Genomic DNA, 27,709 nt, shown 5'->3' with positions numbered 1-27,709 from the left:
CTGGAGTGCAATGGCACAATCTCTGCTCACTGCAACCTCCACCTCCCAGGCTCAAGCAATTCTCCTGCCTCAGCCTTCCGAGTAGCTGGCGTAACAGGTGCACCACCACACCTGGCTAATTTTTGTATTTTGTATTTTTAGTAGAATACTGAAACAACACGGTTTCACCATGTTGGCCAGGCTGGTCTTGAACTCCTGACCTCAGGTAATCCACCTGCCTCGGCCTCCCAAAGTGCTGGGATTACAGATGTGAGCCACCACGCCCGGCCTAGACCATCTGGTTCTTGACACAGTATGGAAGAGGAAACAGGCTGAGCAGCAGTCTTGTACAGTGGAAGAACACAGTCCCAAAGCTCTCCAGTGATTTGTGTACGTAACGTTTGAGGGTTCTGGAAGAGGCTGAGGACCTGAGCAAACTCTGGAGGAGAGGTGACCTGTGAGTTCCTCCTCCATGGAAAGTCTCAAACAGGCATTCCTGGTCTGTGGTCAGCTCTCCTCCAACGCTCTTCCTGGGTGCGATTCTACTGTTTTCAACACCAGCTTCAAGCTGGCAGAAGGAAAAAGGGAGTGAAGCCACACCCCTTCTTGAGCCCCCCAAGAGTCTAGATCTCAGAGTGGAGGGCTGTACTAGGGCCAGCTAAGTGTCTCGCCTCCACCATGTTCTGTCAGCTTTGAGGCAGAGCTGATAGGTGTAGAGCAGTGCACTGTGGCGACTCTTGGCCTCCAGGTACAAGACAAGGACATGGAGTGGTGAGGACTGTGACACTTTTAAAGAGGATGAACACTGTAAGTGTTGGTGTCATGGTGTCCCCCTCCAAAAATGTTGAAGTCCTTTTAGTTCCTTAGAATGTGACCTTAGGCTGGGTGCTATGGCTCATCCCGGTAATCCTGGGACTTTTGGAGGCCAAAGTGGGTAAATCGCTTGAGCACAGGAGTTGGAGCCCAGCCTGGGTGACATGGCAAAGCCCCATCTCTACTAAAAATGCAAAGATTAGCCGAATGTGGTGGCACATGCCTGAAGTCCCAGCTACCTGAGAGGCTGAGGTGGAAGGATCGCCTGACCCAAGGAAGTTGAAGCTACAGTGAGCCGAGATTGTGCCACTGCACTCCAGCCTCAGTGACAAAGTGAGACCCTGTTTGAGAAGGAAAAAAAAAAAAAAAAAGGACGATTTGGCCACAAAGACAGATACACCTATAAGGCAATGTGCAGACAGCCATCTGATGGGGGCAGGATTGCAGTGATGCATCTGCCAGCTAAGGGGTGCCTGAGGCTACCAGAAGCCAGAAGCAGGTGGAACAGACCCTTCCCCAGCTCCTTCAGAGGGAGCATGGCTCTGCCACAGCTTGATTTCAGATTTCTGGCCTCAAGAACTATGAGACGATAAACTTCTGTTCTAAGCCAGCTAGTTCATGTACCTTCTTACAGAAGCCCTAGGAAGCTAATATTTACTGGCAATTACTCAAATCTTTTTAAACATCATGCAGGTCATGAGCGTCCTGTTTGCAAACTCTGCTGAAGGGGAAGAAGGTGTGGTCACTGGTTGTTTATCCCGAATCCACAGATGGGCCCAGCCGAAGGAGGAAGCGAAACACACAGGGCAGTGGACCCTCCACATCCAGAGGGTCCCAGCCAACCCTGAGGAAGGGAGTCTCATGGGTCTTCAGGGCTCTTACCCAAGCTTAGAAGGAAGCTACCACCAGGAACCTCTGGTCTTGCTTTTCCCTCCCACTACAAGCCACTTCCCCTCTGGGAACCTTGGTGTCCTTGGCTATATGATGAGAATAACAGAATTTACCTCACAGACTTGTTAAAGGATCGAGGTTACAAAAGCATTCTGCGAGAGGCTGTCTTTCCTCCTGGAGATGGAGGCAACAGACATAGACAACTTGAGGCTCCCACTTGGCTGGGAAATGGGGAAACATTCTCACCTTTCAAGGCCATAAAGCTGGGAAAGTTCTAAGCACAAACTGAGCCCTGACACCAGTTGAGGCTTCCAGAGAAATGAGAATGATAATAAGTGTAAAAAGAGTTAACAACACACCCTTTAAGCCAAGAAAAAAAAATACATCAGGAGGGACAGTCACAATTGAGTAGACTGAGAGGAGGTGTGAGGGGCTGGACCATAGGGCCAGGAGGGAGTGAGGGGTGAGAGGGGTGAGGGTCCCCCTCCCAGCGCCTAGAGATGGGGAGGAGTGGAATAGGCTGTGGGTAGCAGCTGCTGCGAGTCTCCACCCCGACCAAAGCAGCTGCTCCTCCTCTGCCCAGGCCCGGCCCGTGCTCTGTGGCCATGCACCTAGCAGGCACCTAGCGGGACAGTGGCGTCTGCTTCAGGGACATGAGCACCGAGCGCAGGCGGGACACATCTTTGCACTGCTTGCTGCTCTTGGGGTTGAAGTCACATAGCTGGGCCACCTTCTCCCACTCTGTGCCCGGGGTCTCCTCCTTGGATTCCTTCACGAAAGCCTCCTCGGATGCCCTGCAGGTGGAGATAGCACAGGGGGTTTTATAGCAGTCTGCCTTTCCCCAGCCTTTCCCTTGAGCAAGGCTGCTTTGCCCAGCCTACTCTGGGGCACTTTGTCCTCCCCAGCCTTGTGCCCCCGACTTCAGAGGAGGGCAGCCTTGGGGCAAGAGGAAGCCTAGCTTGGTCCCGAGGCAGGACCTTGCTATCACCTCTTCCTGGAACACACTTCCCCCAGACTTGCTCCTGGCTTGCTGCTTCTTGCCATTCAGGTCTCAGTGCAGGCCTTACCTGCTCAGAAAGGTCTTCCCAGCCTAAGTACCTTCTGTTCATTACCTCCCCATCAGGAGTTCCCAACCTGGGGTTCCTGACACCTAAAGACCCTTAGAGGACTTAATGCAGGACCTTAGCTATTTTCACTATTTCCAAAAGCTTGGCAGAAGTAGGACATTGACTAACCACCTAACAGAAGCGCCTAGTTCAGCACTGCCCGAATGCTCTGTGTGAGGATTCTCCAGAAAGACTGTGGTCAAATACCTATGGAAAACCCAGCTAGAGGATCTTTACAGCAAGACTTTCAAAGCCTTTAATATGCTGTGTGCATCGTGACCCTCCAAGGTGGGTATGTGATGGAATCTACCACATCCCAAGCATATTTCACTACAGAGCCCCTTGTAGCCCAGAACCACCATTGTCTCTATGGTGTCTCTATGGAGCCACAGCCTGGGGCATGAATGCTCCACTGGAGTCTGCTTTTGGTTGGAATCAAGTTAGGATGAAAACTGGCGGTCCTTCATCAGAAGTTCTAGTTGACGGTTACAGAAGCCACTGACTAAGGGACAGTGGGGAAACAAGTAAATACAGTATAGTGAACAAAATCCAAAGTGGGACTCATTAAGAGAAAGACAATAAGGGATGCTTAGGTGAGGAGAGCTGGGTCTATGTTCTGTATGGCCAGTGAGGGTCCCTCAAAAGTCCCTGGAAGCTCCCTCTCCATCTCAAGCAGGACTGGTTCTGCCGATGCCAGACACGACTGATGGCAGGAGCTCTCCACGGAAGAGCTGACCCCGGATCAGGTGACGTGGCCCCTCTCGAGCAATGCTGGCTGTGTGCTCATTTTGTAGCCTGTAAAATGAGGATCATAGCTCTGCCCTACCAACTATTTCACTGGCCTGAGAATTCAATGAGGTAGCAAGTGGGCCTGGGAAAAAGAGAAGTGCCACGTGGAGCTGGGTGGCAGGTGGGGATGAGGGAAGCTATCCTAGGAGCTGTCCCTTCAGGGTCCAGAGGCTCTCCTCCATCCTTGCAGCTCAAAGTGTCCATGGTCCAATGGCATCAGCATGACGACACAGTTTGTCAGAAATGCTGATCCTTGGGCCTCCCCACAGTCCTGCTGAATCGGAACCGGGGTTTTCACCAGACCCCCTGGTAATTCACAGGCATGTGAAAGTTTGAGTCTGGGTGCAGTGGCTCACGCCTGTAATCCCTATACTTTGGGAAGCAGAGGCAGGTGGATCACTTGAGGTCGGGGATTCGAGACCAGCCTGGCCAACATGGTGAAACCCCATCGCCACTAAAAATACAAAAAATTAGCTGGGTGTGGTGGCAGCCACCTGTAATCCCAGCTGCTCGGGAGGCTGAGGCAGGAGAATTGCTTGAACCCAGGAGGCGGAGGTTGCAGTGAGCTGAGATCATGCCACTGCACTCCAGCCTGGGTGACAGAGCGAGACTCCATCTTAAAAAAAAAAAAAAAAAGTTTGAGAAGCCCTGGTCTATATTCTCTCTTCAGGGCTCTCCTGGGTGCTCTCTGGGCCATTTGCTCAGGCTCAACAGAAGCATTGAGCACCCTGTGGTATTTCACAGCACCCATGCCCATCTGACATCCCCATCCCTGGCTGGAAGCCTCCCGTGGCTCCCCACTGCCTTCTGGATCAAGTCTAAGCTCAGCCTTGGCACAACAGGAGCTTTACAACCAGCCCCAAGCCAACCACCTCCCAGCCTCAGCTCCCACCCATCCCCACAATTCTGGCCTGTAGAGCTTCAGCCACTGCAGTCAGCTGGGCCTTTTCTCTCCGGATGCCTTGGCCCCAGCCGCTCCTCCCACCTTCTCTTCCCACCCTCCCTGTCCAGCAAACTCCTTCTCACACTTGAAGGTCAGCTGAAGGTCTTGCATCTCTGAAGCCTGCCCAGGCTCCCCAGGCAGACAGTGGCTTCCAGAGCTCACTGTGTCCTTCCACGAGGCCCTTATCACAACACACTCCAGACCACGAGCACCGTGGGGGGGCGGCCTGTGGGTGTCTTACCAATCTGGCACAAGGCGAGTGCCAATGAGTACTAAATGAGGGAGAGTGGAAGGAAGCAGACGAAGGCTCTGGTGTGCTCTGTGCCCTGTGAGAGGAGGCTTAGCCTCGACACACAACAGGCTATGAGGGCACACCTAGAGTGAAGAACAGAAAGCACTTTCTCTTCAGCTCCAGAATCCCCACCGCCACCCTCCAGGATGCCTCTACCAATCAACTGAGGTTGGCATGAGATAAAACCTGTTTGCCAACCCTGGTCTTGATTACTCATCACACCAAGTAGACCCAAACCTGAAACGTGAGCGGGCCTGTGGTGGTCTGGGCAGGGGCTGATGGCCAAAGTCAGTGCACTGGGGCAGGAGGAAGAGATGGATGTCACAGAGGAGCAGCTCTTGTCCTTCACATGCCTCCAGCATCCCATGCTCAGTGTCTGTTTTGTTCAATAAAAGACCCCTTCAGTCGGGCACAGTGACTCACACCTGTAATCCCAGCACTTTGGGAGGCCGAGGTGGGTGGATCACCTGAGGTCGGGAGTTCGAGACCAGGCTGGCCAACATGGTGAAACCCTGTCTCTATTAAAAATACAAAAATTAGCCGGGCATGGTGGCATGCGCCTGTAATCTGACCTACTCAGGAGGCTGAGGCAGGAAAATCGCTTGAACCCAAGAGGTGGAGGTTGCAGTGAGCCGAGACTGCACTACTGCACTCCAGCCTGGGTGGCAAGAGCAAAATTCCATCCCCCCCCAAAAAAAAAACAAAACCCTTCACCCCCCACACTCACCAAGAGATATCTCAGAGGGAGGGAGTTTGGGTGGCTTGCCACTTGCCCCTCCCACATGGGAATGAGTGCCAAGCACATTCTTTTCTCTGCCTTTATCCTGCAGGGCTCTGATTTAGCCAAGCAGCCTCCAGTTCGCTGGAGGGAGGGAGGTGGTTGGTGCCTGCACCCACCAGGGCATTTGCCTCCTGCTCTGACCATTGCTCCGAGCCCAGCCACACTCATTTATATCCCACAAGCAGGAAACTCAAGAAACGGTGGTGGCCATTCCCTCTCTAGCTCCCCCGACAGAGAAGCAAAAGAGACACGTACACGTAGCCGATGATATCAGCATCTGGCTGCTGGTAGAATGCTTTGTCAGCGATCCTTGAGGGAAAGGTTGAGGGAAGGGGTTAGGTGGGGGTAGACAGATGGCAAGACAGACAGGCAGGCAGAAGGTTAGAGAGAGAGAGAGAGACAGCATTAGTACCTCCAGTAGGAGAAGTGTTAGGAAGCATAGTTCTGGAAGGCTCAGCAACGATCCACAGACCCAAATAGGAGAATGGGGACCTTCACCCTGGTCCCAGCGCCTTCTCTAAAATCCATCCCTGATCATGTTACTCCTGTTCAGACACCTTCAGTGGCTCCCCACCGCCCATGTCACTGCCCAGCTCATCAGCCAAGGCCCTTACAATGTGAGCCCACAGGTTCCTGCCTTCTCTCCCACCACTCCCTGGCCCCATTGCCCAATACATCACATCTTTTTCTTTCGTACCCAGGTCTAGAATGCGCCCCCCACCCCCTGCCCTTTTTTCCCTGATGACCTCCTAGTCATCTTCCAAAGCCCAAGTCCCAAGACACAGAGGTCCCTCCCTGACCTGTTTCCTTGCTTCCATGGCCTTTGTGCAGAGGGCCCTAGTGTATTCGAGCTCAGTCAAACGTGTGTTTTTCTCCTCTGTGCCCTTTGAGGACATAAGACTGGGTCCTCCTTATCTCCATCTCCTCAGTGCCTACCCCAGAGCCTGGCATACAGCAGTTCCCTAGACAGAAGGGTAGCTTTTCCCAGAACAGGCCTTTCCCTTCCTGGAAGACCTTGTACCTTGAAGGGCACAGCCTCAAAGGCAGGAAGCTGGGCAATGTTCAGTCATGTCCCCATAGCCCCCCTCATGTCCCCACAGCCCCCTCATGTCCCCATAGCCCCTCTCATGTCCCCACAGCCCCCTCATGTTCCCACGGCCCCCTCATGTCCCCACAGCCCCTCTCATGTCCACACGGCCCCCTTATGTCCCCACAGCCCCCTCACGTCCCCACAGCCCCCTCATGTCCCCACCCTCTCATGTCCCCACGGCCCCCTCATGTCCCCACCCTCTCATATCCCACAGCCCCATATCCCCACCCTCCCATGTCCCCATTAGCCCCTCTCATGTCCCCACAGCCCCCTCATGTCCCCACAACCCCCTCATGTCCCCACCCTCTCATGTCCCCACCCCCTCATGTTCCCACCCTCTCATATCCCACAGCCCCATGTCCCCACCCTCCCATGTCCCCACAGCCCCCTCATGTCCCCATTAGCCCCTCTCATGTTCCCACAGCCCCCTCATATCCCCACCCTCTCATGTCCCCACAGTCCCCTCCTGTACCCACAGCCCCCTCATGTCCCCACCCTCTCATGTCCCCACAGCCCCCTCATGTCCCCACAACCCCCTCATGTCCCCACCCTCTCATATCCCACAGCCCCATGTCCCCACCCTCCCATGTCCCCACAGCCCCCTCATGTCCCCACAGCCCCTTCATGTCCCCACAGCCCTCTCACCGGTTGTTGATCTTGTTCTTCTCTACTTGTTCACTCTGGCGCTGGTTCCACTCCTCCAGGTCTTTCTTGGCCTTCTCCCGCCATTCCTGTTCTGTTACCTTAGACGCAGCATCTAGGACCCCACAGAAGAACGAGCGGCTGCTTTCCAGCTGGGGATGCACAGGCCTGGCCACCCCGGCTGCTCCTCCCCTGGCCCCTGCCAGGCAGCCTCAGGACCACACTGGCCCAGTCCCACATTAAGGTATGCAGGGTTCCATGCACTCTGAGGACTCCCCACACATTCCACCCCACACAGCCAACCCCACCTCAGCCCCGCCCTCACCCAGCTCTTGCAGCCGTTTCCTCTGCTCCTCTCGCCACTTGCGGATGCTTTCAGGCTCCTGGGTCAGCCTGTCAGCCTGGGCAATGGCTGCGTAGCCATCGGCAGGACCGTTGGCCTCCTACAACACAAACACGCAGCAGTCTATCCAGCCAGCACACCTGCCCCACTGTCTCTGCTGCCCCTGCTGGGGACTCGCTCATGTCTGGATAATTCGACCTCAAACCATCTCATACCCACCGTCTCCGGTGACTACACCTATCTTTGCACTTGCTGTTCCCTCTGCCAGCAACACTCCGCCACCTGTGTGACTGCTGGCAAGTTACTCACCCTCTCTGTGCCTGATCATTGCCTCCAGCCCAGTCATAGGTTTTGAGACCCCCCAAGCAGGAGACTCAAGAAAGCGTGTGCCAGCCACTTTCTTTGTCATAAAATGGGCTAAATAACAGTATGCACCCTGATGGGAGGACATAAGGATGAAATGAGTTAAATTATAAAGAACATCGGGCGGGTGGCTCACACCTGTAATCCCAGCACTTTGGGAGGCCGAGGCGGGCGAATCACCTGAGGTTGGGAGTTCAAGACCAGCCTGACCAAAATGGAGAAACCCTGACTCTACTAAAAATACAAAAAATCAGCCGGGCGTGGTGGTGCATGCCTGTAATCCCAGTTACTCCAGAGGCTGAGGCAGGAGAATCGCTTGAACCTGGGAGGCCGAGGTTGCAGTGAGCCAAGATCGCACCACTGCACTCCAGCCTGGGCAACAAGAGCAAAACTCCGTCTCAAAAAATAAATAAATAAAAATAAAATATAAAAATACTGCTTGGCACAGTGAGTCCCTTATGTTACTGTCGTTAAAATCTCTCTTGTGGTTGTATCAACTCCTAACACTTAGTCCTAAAAGACCTCACTTTATTTATTTATTTATTTATTTATTTATTTATTTATTTATTTTGAGATGACATGTCCCTGTTTCCCAGGCTAGAGTGCAGTGGCGTGATCTTGGTTCACTGCAACCTCTGCCTTCCAGGTTCAAGTGATTCTCCTGCCTCAGCCTCCTGAGTAGCTGGGATTACAGGCCCCCATCACAATGGCTGGCTAATTTTTTGTAGTTTTAGTAGAGACAGGGTTTCTCCATGTTGGTCAGGCTGATCTCGAACTCCTGACCTCAAGTGATCCGCCGGCCTTGGCCTCCCCAAGTGCTGGGATTACAGGCTTGAGCCACCATGCCCAGCCCAAAAGGACCTTACTTTATAATGTGTTTGTCTGTCTCTGCCATCAGGATGTCATCTCTGTCCTTTTCACTGCTGTGTCCCCAGAGCCCAGCACAGTGCCTGGCCCAGCAGATGCTCAGTAGATGTCTGTTGAGTAGAGAAGAATCCCTGAGATATGCAGCATGATCATAGCTCAGATCACACCATGGGGAAGAAGTTGGACTCTGCAGCCTGGTTGTCTCAGGTTCAGATGCCACCTCTCATACTATGAAATGTTTGTAAGGCCTGGGAGAAATTGCTTAACCTTGCCTGACTTTCGTTTTCTCATTTGAAAAATGGGGCTGGACATGGTAGCTCATGCCTATAATCCCAGCACTTTGGGAGGCTGAGGCAGGAGGATTGCTTGAGGCCAGGAGTTTAATACCAACCTGGGCAATACAGCAAGACACTGTCACTATTTTCAAAAAAATTTTTTCAATTACAGAAAAAAAAGGCCAGGCACGGTGGCTCATGCCTATAATTCCAGCACTTTGGGAGGCCAAAGCAGGTGGATCACTTGAGGCCAGGAGTTTTTGAGACCAGCCTGGCCAACATGGCGAAACACCGTCTCTACTGAAAATACAAAAAATTAGCTAGGCGTGGTGGCTGCTTAGGAGGCTGGAACTTGGGAGAATCACTTGAGCCTGGGAGGCGGAGGTTGCAGTCAGCGGAGATCATGCCACTGCACTCCAGCCCGGTCCAGAATGAGACTCAGTCTCAAAAAAAAAAAAAAAAGAAAGAAAAATGGGAAAAGACCAGGCACGGTGGCTCACACCTGTAATCCTAGTACTTTGGGAGGCCAAGGCGGGTGCATCACATGAGGTCAGGAATTAGAGACCAGCCTGACCAACATGGTGAAACCCCATCTCCACTAAAAACACAAAATTAGCTAGGCATGGTGGCCCACGCCTGTAGTCCCAGCTACTCGGGAGGCTGAGGCACAAGAATCACTTGAATCCGGGGGTGGGGGAGGTTGCAGTGAGCCCAGATCACACCACTGCACTCCAGCCTGGGCAATAAAAGTGAGGCTGTCTCAGAAAAAAAAAAAAAAAGGAATAATATTAAGAACATCCCTAAGAGCTGTTGTGATTTAATGCTATAATATTTGTGAGACATTTAGAAGAGTGTTTGGTGTAGAGTGCTGGCTCAGTGAATAGTAGCTAGAATTACTACTATTATTATTCCCATTTTACAGGGGAGGAAACTGAGGCCCAGAGACATGAGACAATGTAGTGGCAGAGCCAGGGCTAGAGTCCAGGTCCCTGACTCCCAGGCAGGGGCTCTGCTCACGTCTCCCCACCCCTTGCCAGAGCTGGGGACCCAAAGCGCTGAGGACTGTGAGCTCTGCTCACAAGGGTGTGGCACCCTCTGGTCTGGCAAAGCCTTTCCAATCCAGGTCCAGCCACACCCGCTCTGGCACCCACGCCCTCCGCATTTCTGTCTGCAGGCATTCCACTCCAGCCGCCCCGCCTTTGTCTCCTGGCGCTTCTGGACTGCAATAGTCTCCTCTCCTCCTCCTTCAAGCAGTTATCAAAACTGCCATGACTGCCCATGTTGTTTGACATCTTCTCCCCACAGGAGTGTCTGGCACACCCTCTGTCCTACGGCGCCCACCTATCCTCAGTGCCTGGATGAGCAAAGATCCCTGGAGCCAGCAGGCGCCTGGTTCAGGGAGGAGCTCTGGGAGAGGGAACACAGATGGCACATCAGGGCTTCGGTCTCCAGCTGTCTGGGGAGTGAGGGAAGGGCAGGCCCAGGACAGGGGTGCAGCCTGGCTCCTGGGATCATCAGGGCAGCTGGGCGCCACCCTTACTCCTCTTCCAGCACAGCGCTGCATTTCAATTCAGAGACTCTCTCCCAACATCCCAGTGCGCCCTTCTGGGGCCCTCATCCGGAGAACACAAGTTCACCGCTGCTCCTTGCTGGGAACAACGCTGCTCTGAGGCCAGGCTAGCGAGGACTCCTCCCAGCACCGCTGCCCAAACCTACAGAGCCTTCCATCTGCAGACAACTGCACTGTTACTTTGTGTATATGGGTTTACCCAGGTGCCCTATTTTATTTTCTTCCCAACACTTACCTCTGTCTAAAATGACTTGAGAGGTCAGAGAAGTTGGAAATAAAAATAAAAATACAATGAAGGCAGCCATCTGACCACCACCCAATCCCCACTCCTTGAGCAAACATATACTGAGCCCTTTCTCTGTGCCAGCCCACGTGGGTGTTCAGGAATCCCAAACGCCACTTGACTTTTCATTCCCCAAACTTGCCCCCACCCTCCGTCTGAGAAAAAGGCACCACGATGCCCTTGTGGGGGAGGAGGAAGGGAAGAGAGGGTCATATCTGAGCATTGTCTTTAGGGTGGCATCCACATGGCATCGAGACCTCAGCCTTTAGGTCTATGAGAAAGGGCAGTGGGGGCTGCCTCCTCCAATCGCCACTCACCCACTCGCCTTGTGTCACACAGCATTTTTACAAAACCTCCTTTGCTTTCTTGGATTTTTGTTCCAGATGTTAAAATGAAAGCCTAGGGACAGTGAACAATTTCCCAAGCGTACTAAGGCCCCAGCCTCATGCTCGTCCTTGATTTCTCCTTCCTTCCCATCCCCCGTGCAAGTCATCAGCAGGGCCTGTCATCACAATCTCTAAAACTCTCCCTCCGGCCCTCACCACCCCTGGCCTGGACCACAGATGGTCTCTGCTTCCTGCAGCCTCATCTCCACAAAATGCCCGAATGGCTTGTTCAGAGCCTAAATCCGATTTATCATGTCACACTTTAAAATATCCAAAGGCAGTCGGGCATGGTGGCTGGCACCTATAATCCTAGTATTTTCGGAGGCTGAGGCAGGCAGACTGCCTAAGCTCAGGAGTTCAAGACCACCCCGGGCAACGTGGTAAAACCCCATCTCTACTAAAATGCAAAAATTAGCCAGATGTGGTGGCAAGTGCCTGTAATCACAGCTACTCAGGAGGCTGAGGCAGGAGAATTGCTTGAACCCGGGAGATGGAGGTTGCAGTGAGCCAAGATCGTGCCACTGCACTCCAGCCTAGGTGACACAGTGAGACTCTCTCAAAAAATAAATAAATAAAACTAAAATAAAAATAATTAAAATAAAATATGTGAAGGGTCCCTATTATGGCTAGAACAAAATTCAAGTGATCTGGTCTCTCCCTGGGCCTCTGATTTCTGTCCTCTATCTGTGCACTCTTGCCACACTGGCCTTCATGCAAGCTCATCTTGTATCCCCTCAGAGGCTTTGTCTGGAACATTCTTCCCCTAGAATCGACGGTCTGTATCTTCCTAGGGCTTCCTCTGCCTCCTGATTGAGGCCTTGGCTTGTTTACCTGTTTATTATTTGTGTTTTCCCCCTTCCCTCCCCCAGAAAAGTAAGCAAGCTCCAGGAGGACAGAGGCTGCCTGTTTCTATACAGCACCCAGCACCAGGAGGGCCTGGCTGCAGGAGCCTTTCAAGAATTTTTTTTTTTTTTTGAAATGGAGTCTTGCTCTGTCACCCAGGCTGGAGTGCAGTGGCCTAATCTCAGCTCACTGCAAGTTCCACCTTCTGGGTTTACGCCATTCTCCTGCCTCAGCCTCCTGAGTAGCTGGGACTACAGGCGCCCGCCACCTCGCCTGGCTAGTTTTTTATATTTTTCAGTAGAGACGGGGTTTCACCATGTTAGCCAGGATGGTCTCAATCTCCTGACCTCATGATCCGCCTGTCTCGGCCTCCCAAAGTGCTGGGATTACAGGCTTGAGCCACCGCGTCCGGCCGCCTTTCAAGAATGTTGAATGAATTCAGAGATGTTCAGGCTTGGGGACAGGGATGAGCAAGACATCTTCCAGGAAGTTGGGACAGGGAGTCCCTCACAAATGAGAACCATGGCTGGGGAAATGTGAACCTTGCTGGAACACAGGTCAGGTAGAGAGTGGGGGAGGGCACCATTCTTACCTGGAGACAGATTACAGTGGGGAGAGATGGGGAAGGGCATTTCAGGCCAAGAGCCAGCACGTGTAGGAATCACGTGGGCCTGGAGCCTTTGGGAAATCAATATATACATGTGGCCAGATGTGGGAGGAGAGGACTGGAGAGGGGCCCTGCGCAGGAGTCTCTTTTCATCTGTATCCTTCAGGGCCCGCCATCTCCATAAAGCCTGCCCTTAATTTTTTTTTTTTTGAGGCGGAGTCTCACTCTGTTGCCCAGGCTGGAGTGCAGTGTCAGGATCTCGGCTCACTGTAACCTCAGACTTCTGGGTTCAAGCGATTCTCCTGCCTCTGCCTCTCAAGTAGCTGGGATTATAAGCATCTGCCAGCACACCTGGCTAGGTGTGGTGTATTTTTAGTAGAGACGGGGTTCTCTCTCTACTGTTGGCCAGACTGGTGTCGAACTCCTGACCTCAGGTGTCCCACCCGCCTCGGTCTCCTAAAGTGCCAGGTTTACAGGCATGAGCCACAGCGCCTGGCCAAGCCTGCCCTAAATTAAGACTCCGGAGAACTTGCAATTAAATGGCTTTCTTTAATCTTCGCAACCCTACGTTTTTTTTTTGTTTGTTTTTTGGTGTTGTTTGTTTTTTTTTTTCTATTTTGAGATGGAGTCTTACTCTGTCACCCAGGCTGGAGTGCAGTGGCGTGATTTCAGCCCACTGCAATCTCCACCTCCCGGATTCAAGCAGTTCTCTGCCTCAGCCTCCCAAGTAGCTGAGGTTACAGGCGCCCACAACCACGCCCGGCTAATTTTTGTATTTTTAGTAGAGACGGGGCTGCACCATCTTGTCCAGGCTGGTCTTGAACTCCTGACTTTGTGATCCAACCGCCTCAGCCTCCCAAAGTTCTGGGATTACAGGCGTGAGCCACAGTGCCCGGCCCTTTTTTTTTTTTTTTTTTGAGACAGAGTCTCACTCTGTCGCCCAGGCTGGAGTGCAGTGGTGTGATCTCTGCTCACTGCAACCTCCGCCTCCCGGACTCAAATGATTCTCTTGCCTCAGTCTCCCGAGTAGCTGGGATTACAGGTGGGCACCACCACGCCCGGCTAATTTTTTATTTTTAGTAGAGACAGGGTTTCATCATGTTGGCCAGGCCGGTCTCAAGCTCCTGGCCTCAAGTGATCCGCCCTCCTCAGCCTCTCGAAGTGCTGGGATTACAGGCGTGAGCCACCGCACCCAGCCAAGCTTTATTCTTTTTGTTTCACAGGTAGGGAAACTCTATCTCCAAAGAGCCAAGGTCACCCAGCCAGGAAGTGACAGAGCCAGGATTCAAACTGAATTGCTGGGTGTGACTGGTCACATAGTAGCTAATAGGGCCCATGCACCACTTCTGTGATGCATGCTTTGTGTTCCTGCTTGTCTCCTTCTCAAGCCAAGACTAGAGACTGGGTCCCCAGCTCCGGCTGCCCCCAGGCCTCTGGCCCGCCTTCCTCTGGGACACACCCCCACACACCACCCGAAGCTCAACGAGGGGCTGGGCCAGGAATTTGTGAGAAGCGTCCGGGGCTACAGAGCACTTTTCCCACAGCCCTGTGTGGCAGCGGAGCGGAGCCTCTAATTCTCATTTTACAAATGAGAAACCAGGCTCAGAGCAGTTAAGTGACTAGCGCACAGCCAGCCAGCCGGGAAAAAGCAGAAAGTGAAAGTCCAGGTCTTCTGACTCCATCTAAACCTCTGCTGCAGCCCGCAGTCTGGGTGTGGGAACAGCCTTAAGGAAACTTTCAGCCCCCACAGTGTCCTGCCCTAGGCCCAAGGTGCCAAGGCTGGCCAAACTGGGTCCACATCTCCACCCCTTGCAACCAGCTGCAAGGCCCACTGATGCACTCTAGTGGGGGCTATGCAGGGCTCACCCGAAACCTTTGGCCCCCCTGGCTCTCCTGGCACGTCCCTTCGTGCAGCAGGTCCCAGGCTCGGGTGAACCCCGGACTGAATGATCAACCCTCTGCGGCTTTGCACATGCTCTTCCCTTGGCCAAGGCCACCCACATCTCCCTGGGCAGCCTCAGAACCCTGCCAGCGTCCCCTCACAGTTGCGTTCCCTAACTTTAGGGCAGGCCCTGGCGCCTGATCCTGGATTCAAGTTTTACCTCTTACTATCTACACAACTCGAGTGAGCTGTTAACCCTCCGGATTAAAACAATAATGACAACCTACATCACAGGGAGTTGAGAGAACTCAGGGAGATCATGCACGTTAAGCTCTTGGCTGGTGCCTACACAGAGAAGAACTCAATCTGTTAGCTCCTAATACTTCCCCAGAGCCAAGCCCTCCCTTCCTGGGCTCCCATCTGCCTCTTTCCAGGTCCCTGTCTTCTATCAGAAGCCAGTGTGGGACCAGGCACAGTGGCTCACACCTGTAATCCCAGCACTTTGGAAGGCTGAGCAGGAGGACTGCTTGAGCCCAGGAGTTTGACACCAGCCTGGCCAATATAGCGAGACCACATCTCCATAAAATAATTTAAAAATTAGTCAGGCATGATGGCCCTCCCTGTAGTCCCAGCTACTCAGGAGGCTGAGACAGGAGGATCACTTAAGCCCAAGAGGTCAAGGCTGCAGTCAGCCTTGATCACTCCAGTCTCAATTACAGAGCAAGACCCTGTCTCTCAAAAAAAAAAAAGCTCTTTTTTTTTTTTTTGAGACGGAGTCTCACTATCACCCAGGCTGGAGTGCAGTGGCACAATCTCTGCTCACTGTAAGCTCTGTCGCCTCCCGGTTGTCGCCCAGGCTGGAGTGCAGTGGCGCGATCTCTGCTCACTGCAAGCTCTGTCGCCTCCCGGGTCCACGCCATTCTCCTGCCTCAGCCTCCCGAGAAGCTGGGACTACAGGCGCCTGCCTGGCTAATTTTTTTGTATTAACCACCACGCCCGGCTAATTTTTTGGTATTTTTAGTAGAGATGGGGTTTCACCGTGTTCGCCAGGATGGTCTTGAATTCCTGACCTCGTGATCTGCCCTCCTTGGCCTCCCAAAGTGCTGGGATTACAGGCGTGAGCCACCGCGCCCGGCCAAGAGAGCTCTTTGGAGACAAACTACCCAGTGGATTTGCCTCCATATCCATTTATTTGCTGCCCTAGCAGGTGTGTAGCCATAAAAGAATGTGCACTGACCAAATGAATAAATGACCAAACATATAAACCAAATGAATAAACAAGTGGCTGGGTACACAGGGGTGTGGAGGGCACGGGAGAGCTCTGGACACTCCTATCAGAGGGGCTGGGCTTTACATCCCCCTTCTGCCGCTCACCGGACTCGTGACCTTTGAGAAGTCCCTTCCCTGGGCAGCTTGGCTCTCAAACCTGTTAAATGAGTGACAACATCCTACTACCGGTGGGAAGTGAGGCTCATGAGATGCTATGGAAACACTCCGCAGCCCATGGAGGGTGTGTGCGTGTGAGGGACAGCATGGCTGCTGTCGCCCGCTGTTCCAGGGTGGCAGGGCCCCACACCTGCTGGCCCTCAGTGCACCATGACCAGGACAGCACAGTGCCGCTGCCAGCAGGTAAAGCCCTGAGAAGCAGCCGCCACTCATTATTTCCGGGCTGCTCAGAACTGATTTTCTCGCCCCTGCACCACCCCTACCCTTGCCAGTGACAGTGTCAGGGGCCACAACTGGGCTCTCCTTTAATCACCTGAGCTTCTCAGTGGGGAGATCAAGTCACAGCCAGGAGGGGTGGCAACCAGGAGAGCTCACCAGTGGCTAGAGCAATGTTCTGACCCCTCCCAAGCTCTGGAGAGAGAAAGGGGCAGGAATAGCCAGGACCAGAAGGCAGGAGGCGACAGTCAGGGCCAGGCTTGTCTCAGTCTAGCTCCCTAGAATCCCTCTCCTGAGGGACCCCTCTGCTGGGCCCACCCATGAAAGCCTCTGCGGACCCACACCAGCCAAGCGTGTGCTGCGACTCCAGGGACGGCCAAGAGGATGAGCCACATCCTTCTTTGGGATTGATCGGCTAAATCTAAGCTAAGCTGAGCTGCTGATTCCTCTAAGTAGCTCAAAGGAGGATGATGGGAGTATTAAGGGAAAGGAGAGAGGATCTGTGCAGAGGTGGGGAGGCGGAGTCCTGCAGGCCCCTTCTGTCCCTGACACTGGCTGTGCCAAATGGAGCTGGAATAGGTGTGGGCAGGCTTGTCCTTAGGCTGTGTTGGCAATCGGGTTTGCAGCTGGACCCGCTCGTGGTGCACGGACTGCAGAAAAGAGTAACAAAAGAAGCACAAAAGCTCGGTCCAGGATCCTTGAAAGTGTTGGGTGTGCACAGGCCAAGGTTTCTCCTCCCCAGGCAGGTGCAGGCCAGATCTGCTATGCTCAATCTTAAAGAGCTGGGCCTTTCCACCTGTGACCCAGCTGCTGTGGCCAGCCAGTTCCAGCAACAGAGCGGTAAGGCAAAGCACACCGGGTCAGAGGTCAGGAGATGTAGGCAAGCTGGGGCTTTGCCACCGTGCTTCTGAGTGACTCAGTTCGTCTGTGACCCCGCCCTGCCTATAAGGATTCTAGGATGGCACTGATGTGATATGATTTACAAATAAACACACCTGCTGTGATTCTTAGTAACAGTGAAAATAAGGGTTCTCACTGAGATTGGAAAAGAGGCCCAGGGTTCCTCAGATTCACCCAGGGCTCACCCAGGGATGCGGGGTTGGGAGGGAGAAGGCAGGGGGCCAAATCAGTCAAATGGGGTGCACTCCAGAACTGGCTGACTTCCTAGGTGACTTTGCATTCACCACTTCACCGCGCTGAGCATCACGATGCTCGTCTTTAGGAAAGGTGAACGATCCTGCTGAGAGTGTTCTAGGTACTTTTTTTTTTTTTTTTGAGACAAAGTCTCGCTCTGTCGTCCAGGCTGGAATGCAGTGTGTGATCTCAGCTCACTGCAACCTCTGCCTCCGGGTTCAAGCAGTTCTCCTGCCTCAGCCTCCTGAGTAGCTGGGATTACAGGCACCCACCATCCTGCCTAGCCAATTTTTGTATTTTTAGTAGAGATAGGGTTTCTCCATGTTGGCCAGGCTGGTCTCGAACTCCTGACCTCAAGTGATTTACCCACCTCAGCCTCCCAGTGCTGGGATTACAGGCGTGAGTCATTGTGCCCAGCCATGTTCTACATACTTCTGTGGTTCCAAGCATATCTCCAGCTCTGGGTCCACTTTAGGACAGAGAACTGTGGGGTCAAGCAAAGTCCTTCTGAATGTGCCCAGAGCCTGGGCAGCCTAAGTCTCAGTGATCTATCAAGCTGCACAGAAGCAAATCCTCATTCTTTGACTCCCTCAGGCCCAACCAGACATGAAGCTGCTGAAGTCCTAGAGATCGACTTTTCCAGCTTGCTGATAGTTGAGTAATTTTCCAGAAACAGGACTTGGCCAGTTTCCCTGCATAAGGTACCAGCCCATTCCTCTTACATAAGAAAATAAGGATTGTTTATTCCCCCAGAGAATTTAAGAAGCCAGCTCCTCCAGGGCAGGGCTCAGAAGATCCCACAGCCAAAGTCCCCAGGATCAAGGGTCTTTGGCCCAGTCTGAGTGAGAATGAAGGCTCTGAGGGGAGGTTTAGCCCCACCAGGCATCTGGTTGGGGGGCTGAGGTGAGGACGATTGCACGCCTCTGTGGTCTGAGCTCCCTCAAAGTACTAAAATGGATTTGTGTGTATTCAAGGGGAAGAGAGTCAGGCGGGTGCAGACAGAAGCAGTCTTAACTAGAAATACACTTACTAGGGTTTTCCCTTTTTTTTTTTTTTTAAGACCGTCATGCCGGGCATGGTGGCTCACGCCTGTAATCACAGCACTTAGGGAGACCAAGGCGGGAGGATCAGGAAGTCAGGAGATCAAGACCATCTGGCTAACACAGTGAAACCCTGTGCCTACTAAAAATACAAAAAACTAGCCGGGCATAGTGGTGGATGCCTGTAGCCCCAGCTAATTGGGAGGCTGAGGCAGGAGAATGGCGTGAACCCAGGAGGTGGAGCTTGCAGTGAGCAGAGATCGCTGCCACTGCACTCCAGCTTGGGCGACAGAGCGAGGCTCCATCTCAAAAAAAAGAAAAGGAAATGCCGTCTCTACTAAAAATACAAAAAATTAGCTAGGCATGGTGGTGGACTTCTGTAATCCCAGCTACTCAGGAGGCTGAGGCAGGAGAATCACTTGATCACTTGAACCCAGGAGGCGGAGGTTGCAGGGAGCCGAGATAGTGCCATTGCACTTCAGCCTGGCCAATAAGAGCAAAACTCCATCTCGAGAAAAGAAAAGAAAAAAAAAAAAAAAAGACTCACCCAGGCTACGTGTAGTAGTGTAATCCTAGTCACTGCAGCCTTGACCTCCCCAGCTCAAGCAATCCTCCCACCTCAGACTACTGAGTAGCCGGGACTATAGGCACACACTATTGCCCCAGCTAATTTTTCATTTTTTGTAGAAACGGGTCTTACTATGTTGCCCAGTTTGGTCTCAAACTCCTGGACTCCTGCGATCCTCCCACTTCGGCCTCCCAAAATCTGGGATTATAGGCATAAGCCACTGTGCCCGACTGGGTTTTCCTTTTTTGTGCTATAAAAACACTTAAAGAATTTTTAAACAACCCAGTGAAAGTGAATGCCCTTTTCTTATCCCCATCCCACCCCGCCCTCGGGGCTAACCACTGTTAACAGCTGGTACACATCCTTTCAGATATGCAGTGCAAACTTTTTTTTTTTTTTTTGAGACAGAGTTTTGCTCTTGTTGCCCAGGCTGGAGTGCAGTGGCGCGATCTCAGCTCACCGCAACCTCCGCCTCCAGGGTTCAAGCAATTCTCCTGCCTCAGCCTCCCAAGTAGCTGGGATTACAGGCATGCGCTACCATGCCCAGCTAATTTTGTATTTACTTAGTAGAGATGGGGTTTCACCGTGTTAGCCAAGATGGTCTCAATCTTCCAACCTCATGATCCACCTGCCTTGGCCTCCCAAAGTGCTAGGGTTACAGGTGTGAGCCACCACACCTGGCCCAAACATATATATAAAAAAAAAAAAAAAACACAGGACCATACTGTGTATATTATTCTGCAAGCTGCTTTTTCCACTTAATATATTGTGGACATCTTTTCGTGTCAATACAGGAAGCTCTGATTGCCCTTTTATTTTTTATTTATTTATTTATTTTGAGACGGAGTTTCACTCTTAATCTCCCAGGCTGGAGAGCAATGGCATGATCTCGGCTCACTGCAACCTCCGCCTTGTGGGTTCATGCAATTCTCCTGCCTCAGCCTCCCAAGTAGTTAGAATTACAGGCACCTGCCACTATGACGGGCTAATTTTCTGTATTTTTAGTAAAGATGAGGGTTTCACTATGTTGGCCAGGCTGGTCTTGAACTCTGACCTCAAGTGATCCACCCACCTCAGTCTCCCAAAGTGCTGGGATTACAGGCGTGAGCCACTGCACCCAACCCTGATTGTCCTTTTTAACAACAGCATGGTTTTCTAATCTATCTATTCAGTCCCCTGATGCTGGACACTTAGGTTGTCTCCAATTTGTCTGCCATTATAAATAATCCTGCAGAGAATCTGGGTGGCCTTGTCTAATTATTTCCTTTGGGAAAATTCTGGAAGTGGAATATCTGGACCAAAGGGCCTGGCCTGTGTGTGGAGATGGCCTGGGTTCTGCCTCCCGTCAGTGGCACATGGTCAGGGAAGGCCTTGCGCTGCCTTCATCTCATGCCACCGTGGGCTACTTGACCTCTCCCTCCCAAAATCGGACATCACCATGGGCAACTTGAGGTTACTCCCCATCAATCTCAATCACTGGTGGTCCTTATTCTTCTTCCCTGCCCTCTACATGACAAGAAAACATGCCAAAAACCTTTCTCTTTGTTCCCACCCCAACGCATCAGATATAATGAACAGGAGAACTTGGAGCCGTAAGCCTACAACAATGAGGCTTTAAGTTACTGAGATCAGGGCTGTTGGTCCTCACCAGTGCTGAGACAGAGCCTTGCTTACCCGAAACACATCTCCATTGACTGTGGTCCCCATGTCCTCAGAACCAGCTGGAAAGAGAACGAGGAGATAGCATTACTCACTGTTTAGCTTATAGCAAGCAGGAAATGGTCCTACATTAGCCCCTCAACCCAAACTCTGTGTACACCCATGTATATATTGACCCACATGCAAGCAGACATAACAGATATATATATAACTTAGGCTCAATCCCATCCCTGACTGTTTACAAAGCCTCTCACAGCCATTAGTCCATTTTATTTTCACCATAGCCCTGCAATGAAATTGTTGTCAACCCATTTTACAGATACTCAAGCTGAGGCTCAGACAGGCCATGCGATTGCTCAAAATCACCCAGCCAGGAATAGCTCCTTACCTACCCGAAATCACTGACCCCTGGCCATGGCTGGGAATGGCCAGATTACCTGTGGAGCCTGTGCCTGGTGAGTAGGCTGAGCTGCTGTAAGCTCAGGGTGGGGGCTATACTGGATAAGGAAAAGAGGGGCCGACGTGTCTCTGCCTGTCCCTGAGGTGCCTTAAGCAACTGCTCCTCCTGGGTGAGCCGGAGTTGCAGTTCCCACCAGACAGCACCTGGCACATTTTTTCTCTTTGTGCCCCTCCCAGAAGGAACGAAGTTTGCCCTCAGTAGTGACTCCTCCCTGTCCCTTTCCTTGACATCTGATTAGTCACCAATTCCTGGGGCTTCAGCTACAACAGTGACATTCACAGCTGCCCTCCACTCTCTCCCGCAGCTCAGCCCCAGGCCCGGCCCTCAGCATCTTGCACCTGCACAACTGCTTTGCCTGCTAAATAGGGGCAAACAGCTGGGAAGACACAACTGTGTCTCCTTCTCTTCTCCTGTGTCTTTCCCAGAGACCTGCACGCACTTGTGCCTTTGCAGGTGCTCAATCATTATCTGTTGAATAAACAAGTAAATAAAGGCATGAAAGAAAGACAACGAATGCACGGCTTTTGCCCGTTCACAGGCCCCCTTGACTCCAGCCTCTCCCATCCCTCTTTCAAACCAACTGCCAGGGCTGACAGTCTGTAAAACATGCACTTACCTGTGCCTCTCCTCTGACTCAAAATGTCATGAAAACAAACTCCAAAGTAATCCACTTCCTATGGACCACAGTGGCCTGTAGCGCCTGCTCCTGCCTTGGGGACTTTGCAGGTGCTGTTCCCTCTGCCTGGAAGGCTGCTCCCTCACCCCCTTCAGCTTCTGCTGAAATGCTGTCTAATTAAAGGCCTCCCTGACCACACTCCCATCCACCCCTCGGGCACCCCTTCCTATTCCTCCAGCAGTATTAAGCGCACTTACTACAGCCTGCTGTTTATTTGTCTATGTGTTTATTATCTGTCTTCCCCCATCGAACAGACCCTCCATGAGGGTGTGGACTTGGTTTCATCCATGATGGGGCCCACCACCTGCAACAGTCCCTGGCACATGACAGAGACTCAATAAATATTTGCCAGATGAATACATCTAACCTGGAACATGAGGATCTCTACAATCTGGCCCTGCCCATTCCTGGCTCACTTCCCACCAGCCCATCCCACAAACCCTAAATTCTGGTTTCCTCCTTCCCCAAACACACCACCCTCATCCCCATGCTTTCATCCTGCTTCCCTCTCTAAAGAACGCTTTTTTGGATCCATTTATTCTCCAAGGTCCAGCTCATAAGTCACCTCCTCTGGGAAGCCCTCTTCTGCTTCCTCTACTTCCCTGGGCAATTATGGTAGGTCTCACTTTTGGGGTATCCCAGGATATCATACAGTATCTCCCATCCTCTTGTGCAATTACTTATGATCCCCAGGGCCTGTGTGTACCCCTTTACCCGGCTCTGTGTCCTACTTAGCTCCTCAGGGCTCCAGCACGGAAGGGGTGAGCAGTGACTGTTGGCTAAATGCAAGTTGAATTGTTCTTTTGAGGCCTGCTGTTATCTGCAAGGCTCTCAGAAACTGCCGTGCCACCTAGCAAAAAGCCATGGAGGCCACATGAGGTTATTAGGCAGATGGTCAAACAGCCCTTCACCAGCCAGAGAGGGCTGTGAGCAGCGACAGTGTGTTTGGCCTGGGGACTGAAGGGAAGGACACTTAATCCCACGGAAATAATCCCCGGGTGACATAAATCATAATTGACTTTACTTTCAGAGTCAAACAGTGATTGATTCCAACCAACTCTGCCAGCTGTCACCCCCATTCCTTCAGATAAGGCTTCTCCCGTGTGGGTGTCCTGGCCCCTACATCACCGTGGGACCAATAGGGTTTCAGTGGCAGCATCTTCCGCAAAGGGGCTTCTCCTGCAGGGCTGTCTCCTTTAGCAGGGCTTCACGTTACCGGGGTCTGTCTATTTCCTGTGGTGCCAGTCAGTACACTTGGCCTTCTCAAGAAATTGCACCACTCCACTCCGCCCTGACCAACCCCAGTCTCAGACCCCACACCTGCACGCAGCTACCCGGAGTCTACCCTGACCTTCAGAAAGTCTCTCTGCCCCAGCCTCAGCCTTCAGAGTGTTCCTCTGGAGATGCCGTTTTGGCCTCCTTGGGAGTCCACACACACCCACACAGCGTTCCAAGTACCTGTTCCCACAGGGCTCTCCACCCGCCCACTGCACATCTATCACCGGGAGTCCACACTCACAGGCCGGCAGAACAGGACTGAGGCAGAGACACGTCCCGGGGATAAACCCCTGGCTGTTTGCTTCCCTCAGCTGTCTGACCCATTTTGGAACAAGGGCAGAGAGGGTCCAGAACATTCCTGTGAGCTTACTGAGGCCCAGCGGGGGAAATGGGCTTGCCCAGAACTGACAGGCAAGTCAGAGCCAGGCCTGGTGCTCAGAAAACTGGGTGTGAAAATGGAAACCTACCCAAGGCTGATGAATGGAAACAGTGTCCATCACCCAGATCACCCAGGGCCACAGGCCCCGCCAGAGAGGAGGGCTCCCTGCAGCTCCAGCACAGGTCTACACCAGATCCCTCTTTCCCCAGGGGCACCTGAGCCCAGTGTCGGCACAAAGACTGTTAATCCGAGCACCCCAACATCCAAGAGAAGGTGCCTCAGAGGTAATGACTGGCGGCTGCTGCCAGAGCCAGTTTTTGCCCAACTCCCAGCAGGCCAGGGCGCTTTTTCTCTGCCCCATCCAGGCTCCTGGCACACATCCCTGGTCAGGGGAAGATTACCTGTTCAGCACTGCGCAGGCTGAGAAGGTCAGATCAATTCTAGTCCATCAGGCCACCCACTGAGCCACCATCCCTTAACACCTCCCTGTTCCCCGACCCGACTAAGGGCAGCTGAGGCTTTGCAGAGTCAGCAGGTATGTGCCTGGGAGACCCTCAGAAGGCTGTGTCCCAGCCAGCTCCCTGGAAGAGCGTGTCTGTTTCTCTCCCTGTCACCTTGGGTCTGAGGCCAATCTGTGCCCCAGCTCTGCCAAGGACAGAACTTCCCATCCAGGCTCTAAGCCCCTGGAGCCCCACCGTCCTGGGAGAGGCCACAAACTGCTCAGCTGCCAGAGGCGTCTGGCTGCCCTCGGCCTGAATCCCATCTTCTCTCTCCTGAGGTTCTGGCAATGGCTCCCCTCAGCAGGACCTCCCCACAAGGCCTCCCTCCTCTTCCCTGCACCCCTCCCCCAACAGGCCCCAGTGAGCCAGACTGAAGAAAAGGGTGGTCTCACAGAGGTGTGGACCAATGAATACTAGTGCATTAACTGGGGCAGGCATTTCTCAGGAATTCCCTGGGACAGGGCAGGCTCTGTACTGAGGTGCTGGAAGCTGCCACTTCAGAAGCCCTCCATTGCTGTCCCAGACAGGTGGCAAAAGACCCAGTGCTTCTCACCCCATATCCTATCTCCTCCCAAGGAGGTGACTGCTACACATATTTTTTTTAAAGACAGGGTCTAACTGTTGCCCAGGCTGGAGTGCAGTAGCATGATCACAGCACACTGCAACCTACCCACACCTCACGGGCTCAAGCGATGCTCCTGTCTCAGCCTTCCCGAGTAGCTGGAACTACAACTACAGCTACATGTCACCACGCTTGGCTAATTTTCGTATGTTTTGTAGAGATGGGGTTTCACCATGCTGCCCAGGCTCCACAGCATTTGAAAGAGAATGGAGACCAGAGTTGGGAGGTGTGGGATCAAGCCCTAGATCGGTCACTCCTGGCTGTGTGACTCTGGGCAAGATACTCAGATTATCTGGGCCACCAGTTTCTTGCATGTTACAAAAGCCTGGTTACATTTCTCATATCAAGGAGATACAGAGATGCTTCAAACTCCTCAGCCACAGGAACTGTCTTATTCATTTCTGTATCCCTAGTGTCCTGGCACACAGTAGGTGCTCAGCAAATGTGGAATGAATACAAACATGACTGTGAAGAGCCTTGTAAACATCATTAACCAAAATATATCTATATGTATACATGTCAGCACTATCACAACAGGCCCATAAACCTCTCCAAAATGACATTAACAGGAAGTAAAACCTGTTTTGGATGCACCCATGAAGGTGATATCTACTTTTTGTTTGTTTGTTTCTTGAGACGGTGTCTCGCTCTATCACCCAGGCTGGAGTGCAGTGGCGCGATCTCAGCTCACTGCAAGCTCCGCCTCCCGGGTTCACGCCATTCTCCTGCCTCAGCCTCCCAAGTAGCTGGGACTACAAGCACCCACCACCACACCCAGCTAATTTTTTGTATTTTCAGTAGAGATGGGGTTTCACTGTGTTAGGCAGGATGGTCTCGATCTCCTGACCTTGTGACCCACCCGCCTTGGACTCCCAAACTGCTGGGATTTCAGGAGAGCCACCGCACTCGGCTGATATCTACTTTTTTTACTAAATATTTCACAAAATCATTCTTGCTAGCCAGAACCAGGGCAGGAACATCATTGATAAAGATGATCTCTCAGGGACAAGGCATGAACTCTGAAGTCTGAAGCCAATCACAGAAAACCATGATAGCTCCGGACCACCTTTGGAAAACCATTAAGTCGACAACTACAAAACCCTGAAGGGCCCTACCGCATCTGACTGATGGCTCTTTGCGGCCCACATTCCGGTGTCTAACTCAGAGCCAGACACTTGGAAGGCAGTGTGGTCAGGTGGAGAGGGCTTCCAGTCTGACAGAAACAGGTTTAAATTCACGGCCAGGTGTGGTGGCTTACACCTGTAATCCCAACACTTTAGGAGGAAGATGTGGGAGGATCGCTTGAGCCCAGGAGTTCGAGACCAGCCTGGACAACACAGCGAGACCTCATCTCAAAAAAAGGAAGAGAAAAAATATATAAAAAATAAAAAGAATCAGGTTTAAATTCTTGATCTGCCACTTATTAGTTATTTCAATAGCATACCCCTTTGAGTCTCAGTTTTACCATCTCTGAAATGGGTTCAGTAACATGTATGAAGTGATTAAATGTAACCAAGGCGCTTAGCCCAGCGACTGCCGAATGGCAGGTGGTCACCGGGGAAGGTTAGTGACTTCCTGGAGCACCCAGGGTCCTCTTTTTTTCCCAGCTGCAGGAGAGAGCTAAGCCTGAGGGGCCAGGAGGGCTGTGTTCTGCCCACACCTGCACACTTAGCTGGGAGCCTGGGACAGCCAGGATATTAGGAGGCTCAGGAGGGACTCTCAAAACTGAGCTGGGGTTGGATTCCAGAGCCGGGCAGCGAGGAAGCTGGCCTGGGGATGAAATGTCATGACAGAATTCCTGTCCCGGGAGTCACCGGATCCACAGCCCCAGGGGAGGCCTCATCCCCAGCTCGGAAGTGCTCCATGGAGAGCTCCAGGAAGATTCTTCCCCACGTCCCCCAGCTCCTGCCCCGGCTGGCCTAGAGCAGGCTCTCTACCCTGTGCCGCTGGGCCCCGGCCGGGGTCCCCCGGGTGCGCGCCCTGAGCCCCGCTCCAGGCCCCGCGCTGACTCACCCCCACTCGTGGGGCCCAGCTGCGCGGTGGCCGCATGGCTGCTGGCAGATGCCCCGAAGCCCTCGTCGTTCTCTATGCCTGCAATCTCGCTCTCCTGCTGGGCTAGGAAGGCGGCCGCCGGGTCCTCCTCCGCCGCCTCCGGGGCCCCGCTCTCCGACGACGAGAAGAAGCCAAAGTCATCAGCCATTTTCCCCGCGCCTCCGCCGGAGCCTCCGCTGCGCTCGGCTCTGCCCGCGCCTGCCCCGCGCTGCGTCCGGCGGCCGCGACGCTGTCACCCGAGCCGCGGGGAGCCGGCTTCGGCGGGGACGAGCCTGGCGCGGACCGCACTTCCTCTCCGCCACCGGGCCCGGCTGGCTGTCACTGCGGTGCGGGCGCCGCGGCGGGAGGAGCGGAGCCGGAATGCGGTGACGTCAGCGCGGGGGCGGGGCCGCAGCCGCAGGGCCGGGAGGTCGCCGAGCAGCGGCCGCAGGAGGGCGCCTCAGGACTGGGCGCAGCGCTGGGCCCGGCACCCGCGCGGCGCTTCCCTCTCTCCGCAGCGGCGCCCAGCTGTTCGCGTCCAGGACACCGGGGCGAGGCACAGCTCCCGCCCGGTCTGGAAGCGAAGCGCAAGGCACAAAGTGGCCGCACTGTGCACTGGGCCGCGACAGGAAGCCAGCTCTGGCCTCGGGAGCGCAGACCTGGCTCCTGATTCATTCTGCAAAAGTTTCTTCTCCTAAGCTGGGGTGTCATGCACCTCATTCTATGAGCCTCCGCCTCTGTAAGAGGAGGAAAATTGAGGCTGGAAAAGGCTGCCCCGCACCTTTTCATGCAAGTCCAGGTCCTTTCCCACTAGGCCGTGTTGTTTTGTGCATTTTTTGTGTGTATCTCCCTTGAGGAGGCTTCAGTTCATACGACCAGAGTTTGAATGGCCCGGCTGGACCCCTTAAATGTCCTTTAGGTATGAACCAGCCTGAGAAAGGCAGACCTGGTTTAT

At 53.1% G+C, this 27,709-nt stretch overlaps 1 protein-coding gene across 2 annotated transcripts; it reads right to left on the bottom strand.

The window, feature by feature from the left end:
- Positions 1 to 1,989: 1,989 nt before the first annotated feature.
- Positions 1,990 to 27,169, bottom strand: CLTB (clathrin light chain B). 2 transcript variants are annotated; one of them, XM_010386384.2, is made up of 6 exons: positions 26,737 to 27,169; positions 20,824 to 20,870; positions 7,652 to 7,769; positions 7,330 to 7,441; positions 5,850 to 5,903; positions 1,990 to 2,477 (listed from the first exon to the last, which is right to left on the bottom strand). In XM_010386384.2, exons 1-6 carry the CDS (start codon positions 26,921 to 26,923, stop codon positions 2,306 to 2,308), a joined length of 690 nt encoding a protein of 229 aa, XP_010384686.1. In that variant the 5' UTR covers positions 26,924 to 27,169; the 3' UTR covers positions 1,990 to 2,305. The 2 variants fall into 2 exon arrangements, with proteins under 2 accessions (XP_010384686.1, XP_010384685.1); XM_010386383.2 differs by lacking the exon at positions 5,850 to 5,903.
- Positions 27,170 to 27,709: the final 540 nt, after the last annotated feature.

This window comes from Rhinopithecus roxellana, chromosome 3, assembly GCF_007565055.1.
Source record: "Rhinopithecus roxellana isolate Shanxi Qingling chromosome 3, ASM756505v1, whole genome shotgun sequence".
Lineage (NCBI taxonomy): Eukaryota > Metazoa > Chordata > Mammalia > Primates > Cercopithecidae > Rhinopithecus > Rhinopithecus roxellana.
Note: the sequence above shows the minus strand (reverse complement) of the source record. Positions and strands in the feature narration are given on the sequence as shown.

Coding starts and splice junctions, on each gene's coding strand:
- CLTB (XM_010386384.2), bottom strand. CDS start 26,923: ATGGCTGATGACTTTGGCTTCTTCTCGTCGTCGGAGAGCGGGGCCCCG. Junction 7,770..20,823: donor TCAATGGAGATGTGTTTCGG/GTAAGCAAGGCT, acceptor TTTGTGTTGTAG/GAGGCCAACGGTCCTGCCGA. Junction 2,478..5,849: donor GCTGATATCATCGGCTACGT/GTACGTGTCTCT, acceptor CTCCACCTGCAG/GGCATCCGAGGAGGCTTTCG.